Below are 21,384 nucleotides of genomic sequence, written 5' to 3'. Positions count from 1 at the left end.
AGCATTGGCTGACGCAGATGACGATCCTGTTTGCGATGAACCCGAAAGCCTGCGTCGCGAACATCAGAGACCGAATTTGCTATCAAATGACGGAGCCGCCGAAATGGACGAGACCGTTCGATCTGAAACTCCGATGCTACGGAGATCATCAAGAATCCGAAAGGCTCCCGATCGCTATGGCCAATCCGTTTCTATAATGCACTTGTAACGATATTCATTTCGTATTGTATATTATTTTGGCGGGGGAGAATGTGGTGTTACTAATCATTGTAGATGTAATCATTACGCTGCCTTATATTGCACCCGCTGTCGTGGGTATGGTCATTCCTTATTTGCCGAGTTGCTGTTAGTTGTACGTCTCGCTAATATTAAAGTAGTATTGGACTCAGCGTTCTGCGTTCCTGTTCATTGGATATTGGGTCTAAGTCAGGACAATCCCTAATTAAGATTTTGACGCGTTCCATAAGCCCGGTACACTAAGTCTGCCAAGATATCAATTCATTAAGGTTGTGTAGGTGGCTAGATAACGTACTGGTATATTCCGCAGCTACAACACCAATGGGTGATATGGGTTCGAGTCCGACTCGAGAATTCCTACCTAAGAGTTGGAGGTTTATTTAGGCTCCTCCTCACCACCTCATTCGCATAAGCGGTCTCTTACAGAAGCCTATAAGTGTGCCGTGGTACAAGTCGGCGGTTACGGAATCAAAAATAAGAAATATCGGCCTGGTGTAAATGACCATTGTAGTCGTGTCAAGCACCATGATTACCACAAAGAACATTAGGGTTAAGTAGCCTACATCGTAAATGCCTGTAATCAGGGTTGTAACGACTCGAGTCATGACTCGACTCGAGTCAGACTCGAGTCACGATTTTCGGATGACTCGACTCGACTCGAGTCATTTTCTCAAAATCCGGAAATGACTCGACTCGAGTCAATCTGTGTATTGACTCGACTTGGACTCGAGTCATTGCGCATGACTCGAAGCAAGTCATTGACTCGAGATTCAGACGGCCAAGACCGACATTTTATTGTAATTTCGAAGCCAACACACTATTGAGATTTCGTTTGTTGGTACTGGTGCTTAAAAATGCGACCAGAAACTGCTAAAAGTGAGGAAAATTGATATATTATAAATGCGAACCATTCAATATCACCAAACAGAGTTAAAAAGTGGGTTTAGGAAGACTTTAACTGGAAACTGAGCAGTCAACACAATGACTTGGACTCGGACTCGAGTCATAATACCACGACTCGGACTCGATCCTCTGTTCGCTGACTTGGACTCGGACTTGACTCGGTGGGAATTGAAAATGACTCGACTTGACTCGAGTCAAAAATATAAAAGTGAAATTGACTTGTGACTCGGAGCCTTGTGACTTGGTTACAACCCTGCCTGTAATGCAAGTCTTCTCGATTCGACGAACTTACGCGTAATCTCCACTCTCGTATGCTGCGCACACACGTATATAATAACATATAGTCACTAAAATTTGACGTATAGTTAGCAGGTAGTAGAGGATCTCGGCAGAATCGGGCCGCTATAGCCACATTATCATGTGAGACGGGAAACAGTCCGCGGGCCGGACGAAATCCCGTCGCGGGCCGGATCCGGCCCACGGGCCGTATGTTGCCCACCCCTGGTGTAGTGTGTATCTGCTTCTCGACTGCCTTCCATATTGCTGCCTATACCCATAATATGCTGTTTCGAGAACCCATCTATCCAAACAGACCGAAGAAAATCCAGGGTGCTCCGAGATGCACTTAATGCTACGATAGTCCAAACGGTCGCAAACGTAGCTGAGCTCCTTACAGCACACTGATTCTCTGCCTGTTGGCATAACATGGCACAGCGAGCACTGGCACCTAAGATAAAATATAGAATTGAACACATGCTGGACAAGTGACGAGAGGGATCGCTAAAATCACCATTCGGTGTTGCCTTGTCTTGTGCTATTGCTGTCAGGTACTGGGGTTGGATTGATGGTGCTGACCTCTCCATCCGAAACCATGGATTCTGACTCGGTAGGATCAAGAACGTCTAAAATCACAAGTAGATTAATTAAAAGGCGTTGGCTATATATTTCTTTGATATCATATATAATTGATACCTTCGTCCGAAAATTCCTCCGAATAGCTTCCGTTTCTAGATGTATCACTGTTATCTCTTTCCATTATTTTTCAGATTCAAGTCGTCCTGGCGAAATTTCGGCGAAATCTTTGTGATCATGTGAAACACGATTTTTGACAAGACGGAATATTAACCCTCAACTTGACGAATCACCGATTGCTCGATTGAAACGGATCTATCCTGTGTCGAAATATTCCGATTTTCACTAAATACACATTCGGGCATACTGTATTTAGGGATTGCATTTCGTCCTGCTTAATTTTGAATACGATTAGCAACTTTTACGCTATACGGCTTGAAACCGGAAGTTCGTTACCTTGCTTCTGATTGGTCAGAATTTGTTGTTCTTGGTGATGACTGACAGCGTCGTCGTCAAGGGCATACTGACTGCGCTAGTCCAAAGGGAGTGTAGACAAAAACATTGGAACAGTATTTTGCAACCGTTTCAAAGTTACAGGCCTTGTCAGGATGAGTCTGTTCGGTTATAATCTGAGCTATAACATTCTATCGGTTGCAGTAACATCAGCCCAGCAGGAGAAATACCATAATTTCCAGGAATTTCCATAGTTATTTTTAATTCTAAATGTTATTGCCGTTATTGGTAAGACACTTATAATTTGTTGTTATCCACTATGTAGCTCTTGGGGGTGAAAAAAACTTCAATTCACAATTTAATGGTATATTCTTATTGAAATATAGCCTACCCGAATCTTTTAGTCACACACTCTTCAGGTGTAATTATCAGCAAAAAGAAGAGTACTGTAGAACCGTGAGAAAACTCCAGGCGTTGTCAGGTGAATTTGTTAGGTTATTCGTCGTGATATTACCTAATATACAGTATAATATTATTTCCATTGCAGTAATATTGGAAGCTAAAGCTATTCGTAATTCATGGATTCAGAGGTAGTCACTCTAGCAGGAGCGTTATCATTCTTTTCTAAAGACCTGGCTGTAATTGGAAAAGCAGAGTTGAAAATCAAATCCAATCATGTTATCTCGCTGACTTTCAGATTATTGCAAAGATCAGAGCATCTTGGAAAGACTGTGTTTACAAAGTCACCATCAATTTAGATGGAACTGGGGGCATTAGTAGTGCAACATGTGAATGCCCGCGGGGCAAATGGATTTGCAGCCACATGGCCACAGTTGCGATCTATGTTAACAAAAATGGCATGTCTAAAACCGATCTGCCGAATTCGTGGATTACACACCCAAGAAGGGCATGTAAAGAAAACGTACAGCCGATGAAAGAGTTATTTCCTTCATCCAAAAAATGTTACAGTGCCTTGCCAAGAAAATTTGACGTTGAAGACAGAAAATCCTTCCAAACCCATATAATGAAAGCTGACACTACGTGCCCAATAAAATGGATTACAGGTCCGGAGCCACCATCACATGTATCTTCATTTGTCAGCATAACAGAAAATATATCAGATCTCTTCACACTATTCAAAATTGACAAGAATGAATTTTTGAATAAGTGCCGTGTAGACCCGGATCAAATTACCATCGTTGCTGAAAAGACAAAGCTACAATCTCGATCACAATTATGGGGTCGAATGCGCAGCTACAGACTGACTGGAAGCAACTTTGGACGGGTGATAAAAGCTTTCGACAGACATGGTTGCTTTGGTGTCTACCCCGAGTCCCTATTCAAAACGCTTTGTGGTGAATATAATTTATCCTGCAAAAGTGCAATAATGTGGGGTCAGATGCATGAGGATGTCGCGATAAAAGCATATGAAGACTACACCGGCGACTCTATTATAAAGGTTGGATTGCTTCTATTCCCTTGTGGTTATCTTGGGTGCAGCCCAGATGGAGTTATAAGCACTTCTAGTGGCGAAAGAGGGCTATTAGAAATCAAGTGTCCATGGATTCACCGCAATAAAACTTTTAATGATATAATGTTTGAGAAACGTGGAAGAGATACTTCTCCATATTTGGATCAATGTGGTTCATTGAAAATCAACCATGAATATTGGCATCAAATCCAGGCCGGAATGGAAGCAGCCAAGACTTCATGGGGTCATTTTGTATTATGGACTACAAAAGATATCCACATCATAATGGTGGCAAAGGACAATCGTTGGGGCAAAACCAACTTCCCTAAGTTGACTGATTTTTATTTGAATTCGTTTCTGCCTCATGTTACTGCAAAATAAGTTCTATAAAAACATCCATTGCAGGAATACGTATAATATATTTTGGGTGCTTCTTATCAACAGTAATCGGCACATTGAAGGGATTTAAACATATTCAAAAAGTAAAGTATGTAACAATAAAATTACACATCATGAAGTTTGCACTGTAACGATGGTAACAACAAACTTCGAAGTAGCATATAGGCCTATGGTAGAATAATGACAACGCATTCAAGAAAGAAAAACTGCAGTGTCTCAATCCTTTCCAAATCCAGGCACTACGATTATTTTGAATTAAAAAAATCTATATCTGCGCTGGCTCATTCGATTTTAGGTATCGATCAAATACGCCATCAATAGTTGGAGACTGAAAATTTACTAAAGCTCCACATAATTGTACTAGCTGATCGACAAATGGTCTCTTCTTACTAGTGATTGTAGCTAAAATTTTGTAGTTACGGATTCTTTCTATTGCTCTCTCGACGTGTATTCGACAACTTGCTATCTTTTTGCAGAACCTCGCCTCAGTCTCAGTAAATTGCTTTTTTCCAGCTAGAAATGGTGGAAGATTCAAGGACACTGCACTTGGCATCAATTCATGAATAAGAAATCCGGCGCTTCTTCGATATACGCCCCAGATTGAAACAGTGTTCCCCATGATACCGCCGATTTGTGTTCCCCCTGAACTTATCGAAATTCATCGTGTTTCACATGTTTATCACTTATGCTGCCCACGAAACTCGATATATGGACGTCAGGGCCGCTGGAGGAGGAGTTGGCGTAACGGCTAGTTTCGTCGCCACCGCGGCAGCTAAACGTGGTTCGATTCTCGCCAGTAACACAACCAGGAGTGTCGGAGATTTATCTGGGCTCTTTCTCCTCTGAGTAAGGATGAATACAAGGAAGAGAACGAGGAAGAGGGCTGGATGTACCTGTTCATTACATCGTATTGGGTCTTTATTTTCGCGTTATACAATGTATGTGTGTGTGTTGGGCTGACGGCCGATGAATGTAATAAAATCATTGAATACGCCACCGGCGACCGGCAATTAAGATTAAAATTCGCATAGAATCACGAGATCTTTTTGAAACTTAGGATTGGATACGGTACTACCTTCGAATAAATATATATTTGACTATGAAGAACCCTCATGTCGTTCTCAGCCCTTCTATCAATATTAACATGACCTGGTGCGAAATATTTGTTTGTCAAAAAAGCAGTTTGTCAAGCCTACTAATTGTACTTTTGCACAACGGAAGTATATATTCCCCTGTATCACATGGTCATTCTACCAACATTACACACATTTTTGAAGTTTAAGCGTTATCTTTCATCGCCTTGATTGACATGGTTGTCATTCATTCCTATTTCTTCTGTTGGTGTTGTTGTTATTATGAGTGAAAAAAATCAAAAAAATCATGATTTGAAATATTTAATTAATTAAAATCGATTTTAATCAAGGGCAAAATGATTTAAACCAGAACCCTAGTTGGAGTCGAATTTGGAGTCAGAGTTCTCTAGAGAAAATAGTCGGTACGTTTAATGACTCAGGTGTTGGAGTTAGTGTATAGAAAATGTGTGGAGTCGGAGTCCGTGATTAAATTTGCCGACTCCACAACCCTGCTAACCAACGGATCGATACGCAACTTCCATCGTTACGCTTAAACAAGCAGTGTTTTTTTACTGCTGAGCAATCTAAAAGCACCATACCGGTAGCCTAAAAGTTGATATAACTGGTCGTAATCGGAAGTTGATGTCCCTCTGATTCTGGAAATACAAGTTAAAATCTGATCAAGGCAATGGAACCACTTGAAATAGCCCTCAAAGTCTAAATATCGACATTGTTCCAACAATGGGAGTGCCGCAACACAATGACCATCAATGGTCAATTCCGTCGAGCGATTGTTCGGAACATCCGCGTGTAAAGTACCTGAAAACGTAACAATGCCACATTTTACATTACAATTCCACGTGTACCGCATTTAGTAACATTCAATTTATGATGGCAGCGATGAACGGATATCCGAGCGTTTCTGCGGTGAATCTGCGCGATCTTACTTTGTCGACAATGAACAACGCCAGTACAATTGCGTGGTGCCGACAACATGGACTGCTGTCGGAGAGCGTTCGATGTAATCACTGTAACGGTGAGATGATTGAGCGTTCGACTTCAAGCGTATCCGATGGATACAGGTGGAGATGCCGGGAGCCAAGCTGCCGAAGGGAAGTATCTATCCGGCAAGGGAGTTTTTTTGCAGGTTCAAAATTAACGCTTCCGGCAATCGTCGAATTCCTCTACCTGTATTCCTACGAAATGGCTTCGTACAGGAACATCAGGCGCGAGTGCATGATGTCAGATGAGGCTATTTGTAATTGGAGAAATTATGTGCGAGACATATATTCCGATTACTTTTTGGATCATCCACTGCAAATCGGCGGCCCAAACAGAGTAGTGGAAATCGACGAATCGGCGTTTGTGCGTCGTAAGCACCACGTTGGAAGGCGGGTCAAAACTCAGTGGGTGTTCGGTGGCATCGATGTCGAGTCCAAGGAGGGATTCCTGGTAGCCGTGGACAGAAGAAATGCTGCTACCCTTCTGCCAATTCTTCGCACATATGTTCGGCCTGGAACGACCGTCGTGTCCGATCTCTGGGCAGCCTACAACACCATTGGGCTACTAGGCTACCAGCATCTGACGGTTAATCACCAACTTAACTTTGTAGACCCAGTCACGCATGCTACCACGAACCACGTGGAGTCGATGTGGTCGAGGGCCAAGCAGCGCAACAAACGCGAATGTGGTACCCATCGCACCGTCCTTGCTGGTTATCTGTTCGAATTCATGTGGCGATTGAAGTTTGGTGATGATCCGTTCGAACAACTGGTTCAACAAATTCGAACTGCTTATCCAGTTTGAATTTTCGGCGTAATCAATTATGTGACGCGCGTGATAACAGTTCCCCATTCTATCTCAGGATACATTCACGACGTATTCTTCGCAAAGGCCCTTTTCAGGGCCACCCAAATTTGTGTTTATGAGTTATGGTTCCAACAACTTGATGACGAGGCGACGGAATACTGTTCTTGTGCATACACAATAGAAATAAAAACTTATCTCTAGACAGTTAGACACCTCCTATTAAGACACCAAAATGTATGGGGTGTTACCAGGGTTGTAATGACTCGAGTCATTTTCTCAAAATACGGAAATGACTCGACTCGAGTCAATCTGTGTATTGACTCGACTTGGACTCGAGTCATTTCGCATGACTAGAACCAAGTGATATGACTCGGGACTCAGACGGCCAAGACCGGCATCTCATTGTAATTTCGAAGAATAGTAAAGTAGCCACGATATTGAGATTTCGTTTTGGTACCGTACTTGGAAATTCGACTAGAAACTGCTAAAAGTGAGAAGAATTGCTATATTATGAGTGCGAACCATTGCGAGTTTTAAAAAGTGGATTTAACAAGACTTTAACTGGAAACTAGAAATCGCCAAGTTTATGTATCAGTTCCACTGCGGTCGTTGCCCTGAATATTTCAATGACTTCTTTACCTCGGAATCGAAAGCGCACAAGTACAACCAGCACCGTAACTGCCGCATCCTAAACCCTTCAATTGGGGGGGGGGTGCTGAGCTCGAAGGGGACCCAGAATTATTTCGTGAATTAGCATAAATTATAAGAATATTTTTGGAAAATTGATGCAAATTTTTCAAAATTTTTTTCGCGCTACTCGCGATTTCAAGTTGCCAGACGTCTTGATTTTTGGGTAATCCTCCCCCAAGAAAAAATACACAAAATTTATAGAAATGGGCATGTCGGCATTGGCCACTACCGTGCCACGATTTACCAAGACATATAAAGTTTTAGGCCATGTAACACGCGACTCCAAGAAGTGTGCCAGAACGATCGGCAGCGAGAAAACCTTGGCCGAAAAGGACTGCCCTTATGCTGACCGAAAACTTCGTTATATATACAAAATACTTATAGGATTATTTGTCCATAGGCGCCTAAATGACTGGCACCGAATATTCCTGTCTTGGCAATCTGAACCTCACAAGACAAATACCATCCCGCAGGGAAATATTATATGCCAGTGAAGAAATACCAATTTGAAATTGTGTGCGTCAGGAGGTCACGAAATACCATCATGTTACGGATTCATACCAACAGGCCATCATACCTCACTCAGCTCTACCTGTAAATCTGATTACGTGAGCAGTGAGAGCATAAAAATTGATAGCAATATATATGCAATTCCCGAACATATTGACCGATTCTATCATGCGTTACACAAATAATTTTTCGCGCATCTAAGCGAGAAAAGCCGGCTCAGCAAACGCCCCCAATCCAGATGACAAGTTGCGCTAAACAGCGGAGAGCCGTAGGGGGTTTGGTTTATCATTATGTGGGGGGCCCGAGACCAACGTTTTTTTGGGGGGGGGCTGACGAAGTACTGTTACGGCCCTGAGTACAACACACGCGCGTCCACGTCGTCCAAATATCATATGATCGACCGAAAAGATCATCGTTCTATCAAATATGCCGGACCTGATGTGTGGAACAGTATCCCGCCGGCCATCCGACAGTCGACGAGCATGTCCACATTCAAGTCGAAATACAAGCAATTACTACTAAATACATACAGTCCATCCTCAAGATTTCCGGACCACGACTGACCTATCGATCTCGCTTCCCATGACATGTCGCCCTATTTCTTGTTGCTTTCTTTTTCTGTACTATCTTCTTTACTTTCATTCAGTGTACATGCCTCCTCTTTACACCGCCTAGGCCAAGGTGGGTGTCTGATTCCATTAACTAATCCAAGTCGCTTCGACATCTTCCTGTCTATTTATTGTATCGCTTTTTTGTGGTTGTGTGCACTGGTAAAATTGCTAATAAACCAATGATGATGATCATCATCATCATTTATTCGACCCAAGCAGCTAAGCAGCACTACAAATATTTTAATTTTGTCAGGCGGGAAGCAGCGTTTGGTTATATTTACACCATTTTTACAAAACCAGACGATGTATTTACTTTATCACAGTATCATGATATAATTCAGAAAATCATCAGTTTTGACTGCATCGCGAAGATGCATATTTCGATTTTCTGCGTCTATTCAACTGAATTGTAATTTGCAAATGATGTCAAATTTCATGGATGGTAGATAAAAACTCCTATTTCATTTATTATTAGTCATTTAAAGATACTTTTGGAAGCAATTGCATTCATGATAAGGAAGTTGGAGTCGAAGTCAGGGTCATTTTCACAAACTCCGATCCCAGTCAGTATGTTTTCCACGACTCCGACCAATATAGTTTTCACGGCTCCGACTCCATTAAGCGAAAATTAACCAGACTCCGACTCCACAGCCCAGTTGATTAATAATCTACCGAGCGAGATAGTGTAATGGTTATGCGTCCGGCTTCTCGAACGGTAGATCGTGGATTCGATCCCCGGCCGGGTCATACCAAAGACTCGAAAATTGGTATCCGCAGCTATCCTGCTATGCGCTCAGCAGTCACGGATACAGCGCGCAGACTAGATGACCTCACGGCCGTATCGCAAGTCCGTCGTCAAAGCACCTCGATGGTGCAGGCGAAAAATAATATCATATCCCTCTCTATATATTCGAAGGTAGTACCGTATCCAATCCTAAGTTTCAAAAAGATCTCGTGATTCTATGCGAATTTTAATCTTAATTGCCGGTCGCCGGTGGCGTATTCAATGATTTTATTACATTCATCGGCCGTCAGCCCAACACACACACATACATTGTATAACGCGAAAATAAAGACCCAATACGATGTAATGAACAGGTACATCCAGCCCTCTTCCTCGTTCTCTTCCTTGTATTCATCCTTACTCAGAGGAGAAAGAGCCCAGATAAATCTCCGACACTCCTGGTTGTGTTACTGGCGAGAATCGAACCACGTTTAGCTGCCGCGGTGGTGACGAAACTAGCCGATACGCCAACTCCTCCTCCAGCGGCCCTGACGTCCATATATCGAGTTTCGTGGGCAGCATAAGTGATAAACATGTGAAACACGATGAATTTCGATAAGTTCAGGGGGAACACAAATCGGCGGTATCATGGGGAACACTGTTTCAATGTGGGGCGTATATCGAAGAAGCGCCAGAAATCCTTTGTCTGCCAGAACTAAATCCCCAGCCTGTTATAAAGAAGTATAATATCATCCAGGGTTGTAAGTGTCAAAGTCACTAGAAGTGCTATCACACCATGGGACTTCGATCGGGTCATGTCTAATTTCTTGATCTACAATACTTGGTCCAAGTCGAGTCAATGAAAACAATGACGAAAGTCTATTCACTAGAAAAATTGTTACTCAAATCATTACAAGCCTGATAATTATCATCTTATAATAGGTTTACCACTGATTCCAATGCTGATACAGACCTGAAAATGTTGTAAAACGCTTGACAGCTTGGTAATCATTTTATCACTGGTACTGCCAGGGTATCCATCACTGATGTATGTTATTGCTCCATTAGGAGCAACTCCAATAAGGTATTTAGCTGTCAGTCGCTTTTTGTAGTTGCTAAAACTTGAACAAGCTGCTTCAAGATCTTGTCTTGGAGTCTCTATAAAGAATTCTGTGCAGTCTATGATCATGCGGCAATTTGGAATATCTTGGAACTTTTGTGGAGTAGAGCACAAATGCTTCGCAACCGATGGCACTTGGTTCAAAAGTTGCTTGAAGAATATTTGATGCATGGCGTGCAAGTAGGTTAAAAATATATTGTTGATCGACGTATATGACTTAGATTGAACTGCTTGGCTAAAAACACATTCGGTAGGTCAAATTTCAATTTCATGAGGAGTATCAGCAGCTGTTCAGAAGTGCTCACAGAATGTACACTTTTGCCAGTCCAATAATTCAATGGCTGAAATCGGTCAATCTCCAGCACAATAATATCTCTATTCAGTCCGGTGAAATTGTGAAGTTCAGCATCAGTCATATTCGCCGCTATGAATATCCGTGAAGATTGTCCAAGTATAGAAAGAAGTTTATAGCTTCATTGTCACTCTTGAGCTGAGCAATTTGTTGCTCTTGGTTTTTGGTCTTATCAACAAGAGCAGCAATTACACTTCGAGCAACAGCTACTTCACCCCTCAGCTTTTCAAGCTCTCCTCCTTGGCGGTGGGTATCTGAGCTACTGCAACATTGTTCTGAAGACGATGGCATGACTTTTGTGCTGCCGTTTACAGAGCAATCAAAAGAGTTGGTGGATACTGAGCTAGATGAATTATGACAATTTTTATCTGCATCTAAAGTTGTGTCACTAGCACGCTGAGCTGTACACGTTTTACGTTTGTTATTCCGTGTATCCTCTTTCTCGCCTCGAAGATTGCAGCTCGGCACGGCATTCATTCTTAACCTTTTTTTCTGGAACCCAACTGGCACATCTGACACCCTCTTACGGCTGTAATCTTCTGTTCTGAAGTGATAAGAGCACACTCTGGAGCCAGTACTGGGCGACCAATCTTTCCTGCTAATTCTGTTTATCCACATCTTTTTAAGCTTTTCATCACTTGGAAATTGGTGGAAAGATCGATCAGGATTTGTTTTCTGTGTAGCTGCACATCCAAACACTGCGCAATGGACCATAGTGGATGACAACAAACTCTAAGTGTCTTACCAATAATATAGCTATTTACGACAGAGAGAACATTTAGAATTAAAAATGACAATGGAAATTCCAGAAAAGTATGGTAATTCTCCTGCTAGTGTGATGTTACTGCAGCCGATTAGGTTATAACCAAACAGACTCATCCTGACAAGGCCTGCAACTTTGAAACGGTTGCAAAATACTGTTCCAATATGTTTGTTTACATTCCTTATGGACTAGCGCAGTCGGCATACGCTTGACGACGACGCTGTCAGTCATCACCAAGGACAACAAATTCTGACCAATCAGAAGCAAGGTCACGAACTTTCGGTTTCAACCCGTATATTTCGCTCTTGCTTGAGTACAGAACTGCCGATGTACGGCAAATGCCTATTTTCCAGCTGGATTTGAGAGTGTGCCTGACATACAATTCCGACAATCATCGGAAAGAGCTTGCAAAGTGTTTTATTAAAAATCCATTTTGATATTCAACTTCGTCCTGGTTAAGTGCAATTACGAGTACCCATAAAGCATTACATTACGCTGTCGACCATTGCGTCGGCATCAATTTCAACGAACGGCAAATGCCAAATTCCGGGCAGGTTTTCAAGATTGTACCTGTCTTACAATTCCGAAAATAGACACATCGGAAAGAACTTGCAAAGTGCTTTAATGAAAATCCACTCTCATTTTCAACATCGTCCTGGTTAATTACGAACACGAGTGCCAAAGATGCAATACATTGCGCTGCTGGGCATTGTGTCAGCAATAATTCAATGAACAGCAAATGCCAAATTCCAGGCGGGTTTTCGAGATTGTACCTGACTTACAATTCCCATAATGAACACATCATCGGAAAGAGCTCGCAAAGTACTTTAATAAAAATCCATTATTATTTTCAACATCGTCCTGCTTAAGTACAAATATGAGTGCCAAAGATGCATTACATTGCGCTGCCGGGCATTGTGTTGGCATCAATTTTAACGAACGGCAAATGCCATATTTCAGGCGGGTTTTTAAGATCGTGCCTGACTTACAATTCCGACAATGAACACATCATCGGAAAGAGCTTGTAAATTACTTTATTAAAAACCCATTTTCATTTTCAACATCGTCCCCGTTAACTTCAAATGCCAAATTTCAGGCGGGTTTTTGAGATCGTACCTGACTTACAATTCCGACAATGAACACATCATCGGAAAGGGCTTGCAAAGTACTTTCAATAAAATCCATTTTCATTCTCCACATCGTCCTGGTTAATTACAAATGCGAGTGTCAAAGATGCATTACATTGCGCTGCCGGGCATTGTGTCGGCATCAATTTTAACGAACGGCAAATGCCAAATTTCAGGGGGGATTTTAAGATCGTACCTGACTTACAATTCCGACAATGAACACATCGGAAAGAGTTTGCAAATTACTTTAATAAAAACCCATTTTCATTTTCAACATCGTCCCCGTTAATTACAAATACGGGTGTCAAAGATGCACTACATTGCGCTGCCGGGCATTGTGTCGGCATCAATTTCAACGAACGGCAAATGCCATATTTCAGGCGGTGGTATGGTATAGTCGATACGCTTCAATCCTCCTCAAAGCTACGCCCCTGGCAAAGCATATACACACGTATAGTCCAACTAAACACTGTTTGGTCTATCTAGCTGAGCTATTGGAAATGCTGCAGAGAATCGAAGAAACTATGACGTGCTCAACGCTACGATCCTATGTCGACTGCATGCCACATTTCCAACAACATTGCGAAGCAGAAAATACTTGCAAAATGCATGTATTTTAAAATATTAGCAACTCACTAGTGTAAAGTGACAGCATAACTAGGCCTACATAATATCAATAGAAAAGGAACCAATGTTGCAATATAAGCACTGGCGTTTGTATTATTCGGTCAATCGATTCATTTTTGTCAGAACTTGCTCATGTGTTCCATTCTCGATAATCGAAAGATACATCACAGCAACTACAGGAGAAACAACCAATTTGAAATATTGACTGCAATTGTAGGTTGGCCCCAATTGCGTTATGAGCTCACTTTTCTTATGAACGAAAACATTGTTCAGAACTGGTCGCAAAAAGCGCTTGCTCGATTTGTATTCGGCACCTGTGGTCAAACTTCTTGTCCATCTTTCAAGCGTGATGCAAGCCTCACTTCGGACATAATTTGATATCACTTCAAGCTCGTCCTGCCAATGTTCTCTTCCAGAATCCGTGGTTAGAGTTAAGATGATGTTTCGTAGTTGGCTGTATTTTCGTTCAAGAAATAGGGCATCATACTGACACAGATCTTCAGTCGTCGACTCCTGTAACGTCAGATTAGCAATTTTTACAACATTTTGGAATATTGCATCGCCCATTTTCTTGACTTCGTCATTAATATTGATATTTGCAATATTTGAGGGCAATGGTTTCATGAAATATTCGGTTCAGAGTGACGATTGCGGGAGCGTTAGTTTTGGGTATTTTTTACCATAAAGAAAAATGTAGCCTGATCTGGACATGACATCGAATGCTTAAGTGGTATCGACAAATCTCACATGTTCGTCGTCGCATATCTGCACTGATCTCTTTGGGCTCATTAAATATGTAATGTAATGCCCGTTTTGGGCCGTTCCGTTGTGTGCGATCACCGCCTTGAGGGCATATCCCACCCGGATTTGGTCAGATCCTTGGATGTTCAAATTTTTACTGGGAATGACGACATTTTCCAACTTTTGAGCTTCTTCACTCAAACGGTAAAGGCGCACAGTCAGTATCCTTGGAGTTTCGTGGAATTTGACATTGGTATCCGTTATGGAACCACATTTATCACATCGTCGTTTCAAAATTTCAAATTCGTCAGCTATCGATTTACTCCGCAATCAACGTCGAACATTTTTTGATGGTACGTTTCTGTTTGATAGGTAGTGCATGTTTCGCATTGATGCATTGAGTAATCTTTTCATAGTTCAATTCATGCTTCAATCCGAGCTTTTTCAATACTTTTGGCAAAGGCGAAATCCAGAAGAAGTCACAGCAATCGTGCTGACTACCAAACTCCAAATTAGTTGTGTCGCATACAGTTCGAACAGCATTCAATAACACGTCACGTGCAACCGTCTTCAAGTTTGTCAATGGAACGAGTATATTTGTTATTTCCGGATGAATTTTCATACAGTCGTCCATTGGCCCCGACACCATACGTATAACATGGAGTATGCCTGTGCAACGGAATTGAACTAGCATGTATTTCCCAAGTTTGTGAGTCCTGGAATTTGTGTGATTATGCCACTTTCAACCTCCGCATTCTTTACAATGTCAGATGACGTTATGCATTGTTGAAGCAAGTCCCAAATTATTTTCCCGCGAAATGCATTTTGTGAATACGTTTGGTGATGATGTTGGAAAAAAATATTCCACGCTGACATACATACGCAAACGCCGCGTGATGACGAGTCATTTTGAATGAACTGGTCACAAAATTCCTCCGTTACGTTGGTTATATTTGCACCAGCAATATCAGAAAGGTATTTCGTAATCGAAGATAAATTTTTTTTGTTGGTCCGTCTCACGGTCACCGGAAGAGTCGTAAAATGTGATCTTTTTACGCATTTCTTGATAATGTAACAGAGTAAAATGATTGGATTCCTGATGAATAAGAACTGGAAAGAGAATTTCCTAGCGAATTTGCTCATTTTTATCAACAATAGTGGCCGCAACTGAATGGGGCTGTCTTCCACTGATATGGGGCTGTCTTCCACTGATAATCATGTCACAGATGTCCGTATCCAAATACCTAAAATTATCTTCATTCACGCAATGTAGTGCATCTTTGACACCCGTATTTGTAATTAACGTGGACGATGTTGAAAATGAAAATGGGTTTTTATTAAAGTACTTTGCAAGCTCTTTCTGATGATGTGTCCAATATCGGAATTATAAGTCAGGTACAATCTCAAAAACCCGCCTGAAATATGGCATTTGCCGTTCGTTGAAATTGATGCCGACACAATGCCTGGCAGCGCAATGTAATGCACCTTTAGCACTCTTATTTCGAATTAACCAGGAAGATGTTGAAAATGAAAATGGGTTTTTATTAAAGTACTTTGCAAGTCCTTTCCGATGATGTGTTCATTGTAGGAATTATGCAAGCCCTTTCCGGCGATGTGTTCATTGTGGGAATTACAAGCCCTTTCCGATGATGTGTTCATTGTAGGAATTACAAGTCAGGTACAATCTCAAAAACCCGCCTGAAATTTGGCATTTGAAGTTCATTGAATTGATGCCGACACAATGCCCGGCATCGCAATGCAATGCATCTTTGATACTCCAATTTGGAATTAACCAGGACGATGTTGAAAATGAAAATGGATTTTTATTAAAGTACTTTGCAAGCTCTTTCCGATGATGTGTTCATTGTAGGAATTACAAGTCAGGTACAATCTCAAAAACCAGCCTGAAATTTGGCATTTGCCGTTCATTGAATTGATGCTGACACAATGCCCGGCAGCGCAATGTAATGCATCTTTGGCACTCTTATTTCTAATTAACCAGGACAATGTTGAAAATGAAAATTAGTTTTTATTAAAGTACTTTGCAAGCTCTTTCTGATGATGCGTCCATTATGGGAATTTTAAGTCAGGTACAATCTTAAAAACCCGCCTGAAATATGGCATTTGCCGTTCGTTAAAATTGATGCCGACACAATGCCCGGCAGCGCAATGTAGTGCATCTTTGACACCCGTATTTGTAATTAACCAGGACAATGTTGAAAATGAAAATGGGTTTTTATTAAAGTACTTTGCAAGCCCTTTCCGATGATGTGTTTATTGTCGGAATTGTAAGTCAGGTACGATCTCAAAAAACCGCCTGAAATTTGGCATTTGAAGTTCATCGAATTGATTCCGACACAATGCCCGGCAGCGCAATGTAATGCATCTTTGGCACTCATATTTGTACTTAAGCAGGACGATGTTGAAAATGAAAATGGGTTTTTATTAAAGTACTTTGCAAGCCCTTTCCGATGATATGTGCATTGTAGGAATTGCAAGTCAGGTACAATCTCAAAAACCCGCCTGAAATTTGGCATTTGCCGTTCATTGAATTGGTGCTGACACAATGCCCGGCAGCGCAATGTAATGCATCTTTGGCACCCGTATTTGTAATTAACAGGGACGATGCTGAAAATGAAAATGGGTTTTTATTAAAGTACTTAGCAAGCTCTTTTCGATGATGTGTTCATTGTCGGAATTGTAAGTCGGTACAATCTCAAAAACCTGCCCGGAATTTGGCATTTGCCGTTCGTTGAAATTGATGCCGACGCAATGGTCGACAGCGTAATGTAATGCTTTATTGGTACTCGTAATTGCACTTAACCAGGACGAAGTTGAATATCAAAACGGATTTTTAATAAAACACTTTGCAAGCTCTTTCCGATGATTGTCGGAATTGTCCCAGCTAGCACGCCCACTTTGTATCCAGGTGGAATTTAAGTGGTTAGGTGGGATGGATAATCGGAATGGGTTAGTAACATGTAACCCACATCGAAACCATGCAGGATTTCCATCCATAAAGATGCGTGGTTATACCATACCAATCCAAGGTAGATTGCAATAAGTCTCTTCTCATTGTACTTATCAATTTGAACTCGGGGGAGTTTTACTTGTTGAGTTTTTGTTATAAAATCATCTTGAAACATGAGAAATCCACTTTTAGAGGAGTTCAGATTTCCCATATATCACCCACACAGAAACCAACCTTATTTTCCATCAATGTTATTTGGTTTACTTCATCGAATAATAAAGGTGATTCCGTATGTAGTAAAGTTTTCTAGCTATTATGCGATCCATGTGGGTTGCTCGAACATCGAACATTAAAACCCCTACCATGCTTTACTTCGTCAATGTTATTTGAACTATTTAAAATTGACCGTTTGTCACACTGAAGTGAACTTAAATTTCCGTTGCTAGAGTAGCCTACTCAATTCCTCACAGCGTGCGTTATAATTTTCTTGCGTAGATCCCATTACCTTTATCCCTTATCTCTATCTACTATTTTTAACTCAGGATTAATTTTACTCGTAAAATAATTGGAACTTGTTATTTTCGTCAATGAAGACGGGTCGATTTTTCATTCGGCTTCCACATGTGACCGAGTAGTTTTCCGAAATAGATGCTTGTTTTATATTTTCCTACAGCAAGGTTTGTTCATCTATATAGTAAAGTCATATTATAATCGGTTTCCGATTTATTCATTTGCGATGATGGTCGCTGGGACATTTCCAAATTGAATTCCATCTCCATATGAATTGAATTCGGGTACTGGTGACGATAAGCGCCTAAGAATCAGGCGGCCTCGGTTCGACTCCCGTCGGAGGTTTGTCCGGGCTCCTCTTCTTCCGACATGAGATCCGAGAATGACTCGACGAAATAATGCACTCGCAAGTTATGGAAATCGCTAGCAAGGGCCGTGGCCTCGAAAATGATCAACATCGAGAGTAACTGTGACGGCGGGCACTCTAAGCCGAGGTAGATGTCAGTCTAAAAGACGGCAACTGCCCGTCGGTCGGCATTGTACATTGTGTGTGTCTTGTTCAGTTGAAAATATAACTCAACGTCAACAATGACGGCCTCACTCACACACCGTAAAGGTTATTATATACTCAGATTGCCGTATATATTGGCTTGTGTGAGTGGAGGTAGCAGGTATGTGCCGTACAGTATACAATGTTAAAGTTAGCTGATTGTAGGTTTTATCGATAATCGCCTTAGCACACGTCTACGTCGAATTCTCGGCCCACCCAACCTGCCACTGCTACAAGGACCGGGGTCGTAATATTGTCTTCGCTACCAGCTTAGTGGGTTATCCACATAGTTCCCCATAAAATACCTCTGTAAAATGTACGGGTACCGATTGGTTTCCTCACCTGGTTACCACAATTCATGTCATCTTGATACCTTGTGGTACCCAAGTAGGCGTGCTACCTGGGGTATGTCAGGCACACTCTCAAATCCAGCCGGAAAATAGGCATTTGCTGTACATCGGCAGTTCGGTACTCAAATAAGAGCGAAATATAGCATAAAAGTTGCTTATCGTATTCAAAATTAAACAGGACGAAATGCAATCCCTTAATACAGTATGCCCGAATGTGTATTTAGTGAAAATCGGACTATTTCGACACAGGATAGATACGTTTCAATCGAGCAATCGGTAATTCGTCAAGTTGAGGGTTAATATTCCGTCTTGTCAAATATCGTGTTTCACATGATCACAAAGATTTCGCCGAAATTTCGCCAGGACGACTTGAGTTTATTTAGCGTTGGATTGCCTTGGCGACTTTGCACACAATCTGACGTCATAGAACGCATCGCTGACTCGCAGCTCGTTTTTTGTAAGGTCGGGATTCTCAACATTCAACTTAAAAATTCTCCGTCATGCTGCGTTTTTCGGCAGTCGTTCGGCAGTCGTTTTTAGCTATAAATGTTCAGCATGAAAAACTCTTCAATATAAGATAAAGTTGTATTAGACGATATAGAAGACCTTTAAACCTTTTCATCGCAATCCTTGTATTGTCTTCCAATATATCCATTAAGATTATAGTCCTAAGAAGCAAAACAAATGTAATCGTGAGTAATCGTGATTACTTTTCCAATGTAATCGTAATCGTAATCGACTACTTCCTGATTTTGCTGTAATCGTAATCGTAATCGCGTGATTCTGAAGTAATCGTAATCGCAATCGATTACATTCATGAAGTAATCACCCCATGTCTGCACATTACACCATGCGAAGCTGCAGTTAATATATTCGGCGGGTGTACATTCAATTACTGTAAACACTCTATCAAATCTCATTTTCAGTGCTATAACTTGCTGTATCCGTTTAAATACGAACTTCGATTCTCCAGTTTATGACGTCATAAATGTACACATATTTCTGATCTGAAAGTACTTTTGTCTATGATGTCATAATATGCGTATATGTTTGAATTCAAAATCTTATGCGTTACTTTCACTTTAACACCTGATGAAAAAGCGGCGCTCCGAAAGCTCGTGTAAGTAATATAATTATTACTTTGCAAGTGGACGTTAAATAAGGTGTGAAAGCAACCAAGATCTTATCATTATCTATATCATTGGTTCCCAACCTTTTATTTCCCGTGGCCCCCTTGCGCAGGCTTCTACCACTGGTGGCTCCCTGCTTACCACTAAAAAAAGATTTGTTTGAACGTGCTTGCGTTTATTATTTTAATGCCATCTTTGATGGTGTTCAAAAGCAAAACGAAACAAAGTCAACGAAGTTTAATTGACCATCAATGCGAGATTTGCTCTTGGGATCGTCTGACGAGGCTTTTTATATTTGGCTCAGTCTTTTACACAGCAAGACGAATGTCACTGCCAACATCGAGACGGTTTCTAGATTTTGTTTTGATGGTAGCCAGATCAGAAAACCCAGATTCACAAAGACAGGTTGTGGCAAATTGAACGAGCAGTACAGAAGCTTTCTTGCTGAGTAGCGGATATGAATCGTAAAGAGACATCCAGGATCTTGTCTGTTTTCAAAAACCAATTTTAGCGCATTTGAAACCTGTAGTTCTGCCAGTTCCTCTGCCTCTTCTTCAATAGGGTCAATTTCGGTGTTGAACGGGTCTTTGTACCACGGAATATGCACACGTTTTTCGGGAAAATAAGATTCAAACTCAGCATAGACGATTTTCAGGTGCTCAGAGATGCAAGTTTGGATGCCCACGGGTAAATTTTGCCAGCCGAATCCATTCGCTTCGAAAACGAGTTCACAATAGTCTTCACATCTACTGCGGTGGTGGTGCCTGGCATGGTATTGCAAAACAAGAATTCTTCTTTTATCTTTCCCTCTTTTTCATAGCGAGCAAAGGCAGTCAAGTGATTTTCCAGAGCGCAATCAGTAGATTCGTCCAGCTGAAGGCTAGCCTGAATCTTGCTTTGCTTGATTTCAGAGCAAACTTGCTGACATACATTAACAGCCATATCATCAATGCGTCGGCAAATCGTATTATTTGAAAGAGAAATCTGCTGAATCTTTTTCTTTTCTGCAGGTCCTATCAGTAGTTCTACCATTTTCTCCGCACATGGCTTGATAAGGTCCTCGGCTATAGTGTGCGGCTTCTTGCACCTTGCAATCCGATATGCCACTTCATAGCTGCATTGAAGAGCTGGCTTTTCCTCCGGCAGGAATCCGAAATGGTTTAGTGTTGTTTCACGGTCGAATCGTACTCGCTTAGCAGCCAAAGCATCGTTGCCAATGTCATTTCTCCGCGGATGATTCTTGTCGTGGTGGTTTCTGAGTTTGGATGGACGTAATGACGCATTGGGCATAACATACGAGCAATGCATACATTGCGCGCATTCTAGGCAATCTCGGAGAACTTTTGTAAAGCCGAAAGTAACATAACTTTTTACCCAATAACCATTTTCGAACTTTGGGCATTTTGAATGT

At 41.5% G+C, this 21,384-nt stretch overlaps 2 protein-coding genes across 2 annotated transcripts in view; one reads left to right on the top strand and one right to left on the bottom strand.

Annotated features, from left to right (window-relative positions):
* Positions 1-21,384, top strand: part of LOC145448237 (uncharacterized) — a 160,017-nt gene that overhangs the window by 86,630 nt on the left and 52,003 nt on the right. The gene's annotated exons all lie outside the window — the stretch shown is intronic.
* Positions 20,625-21,263, bottom strand: LOC145448760 (protein FAM200C-like). Its single transcript, XM_080327218.1, has one exon. The coding sequence runs from the start codon at positions 21,261-21,263 to the stop codon at positions 20,625-20,627; it is 639 nt and encodes a 212-aa protein (XP_080183344.1).

The sequence above is a fragment of the Botryllus schlosseri genome, chromosome 10 (genome assembly GCF_051294905.1).
Source record: "Botryllus schlosseri isolate E-star chromosome 10, Bs_hap1, whole genome shotgun sequence".
Classification (NCBI taxonomy): domain Eukaryota; kingdom Metazoa; phylum Chordata; class Ascidiacea; order Stolidobranchia; family Styelidae; genus Botryllus; species Botryllus schlosseri.
The sequence above is the reverse complement of the archived record's forward strand: the minus strand, read 5'-3'. Positions and strand labels throughout refer to the sequence as shown.

Coding starts and splice junctions, on each gene's coding strand:
- LOC145448760 (XM_080327218.1), bottom strand. CDS start 21,263: ATGCCCAATGCGTCATTACGTCCATCCAAACTCAGAAACCACCACGAC.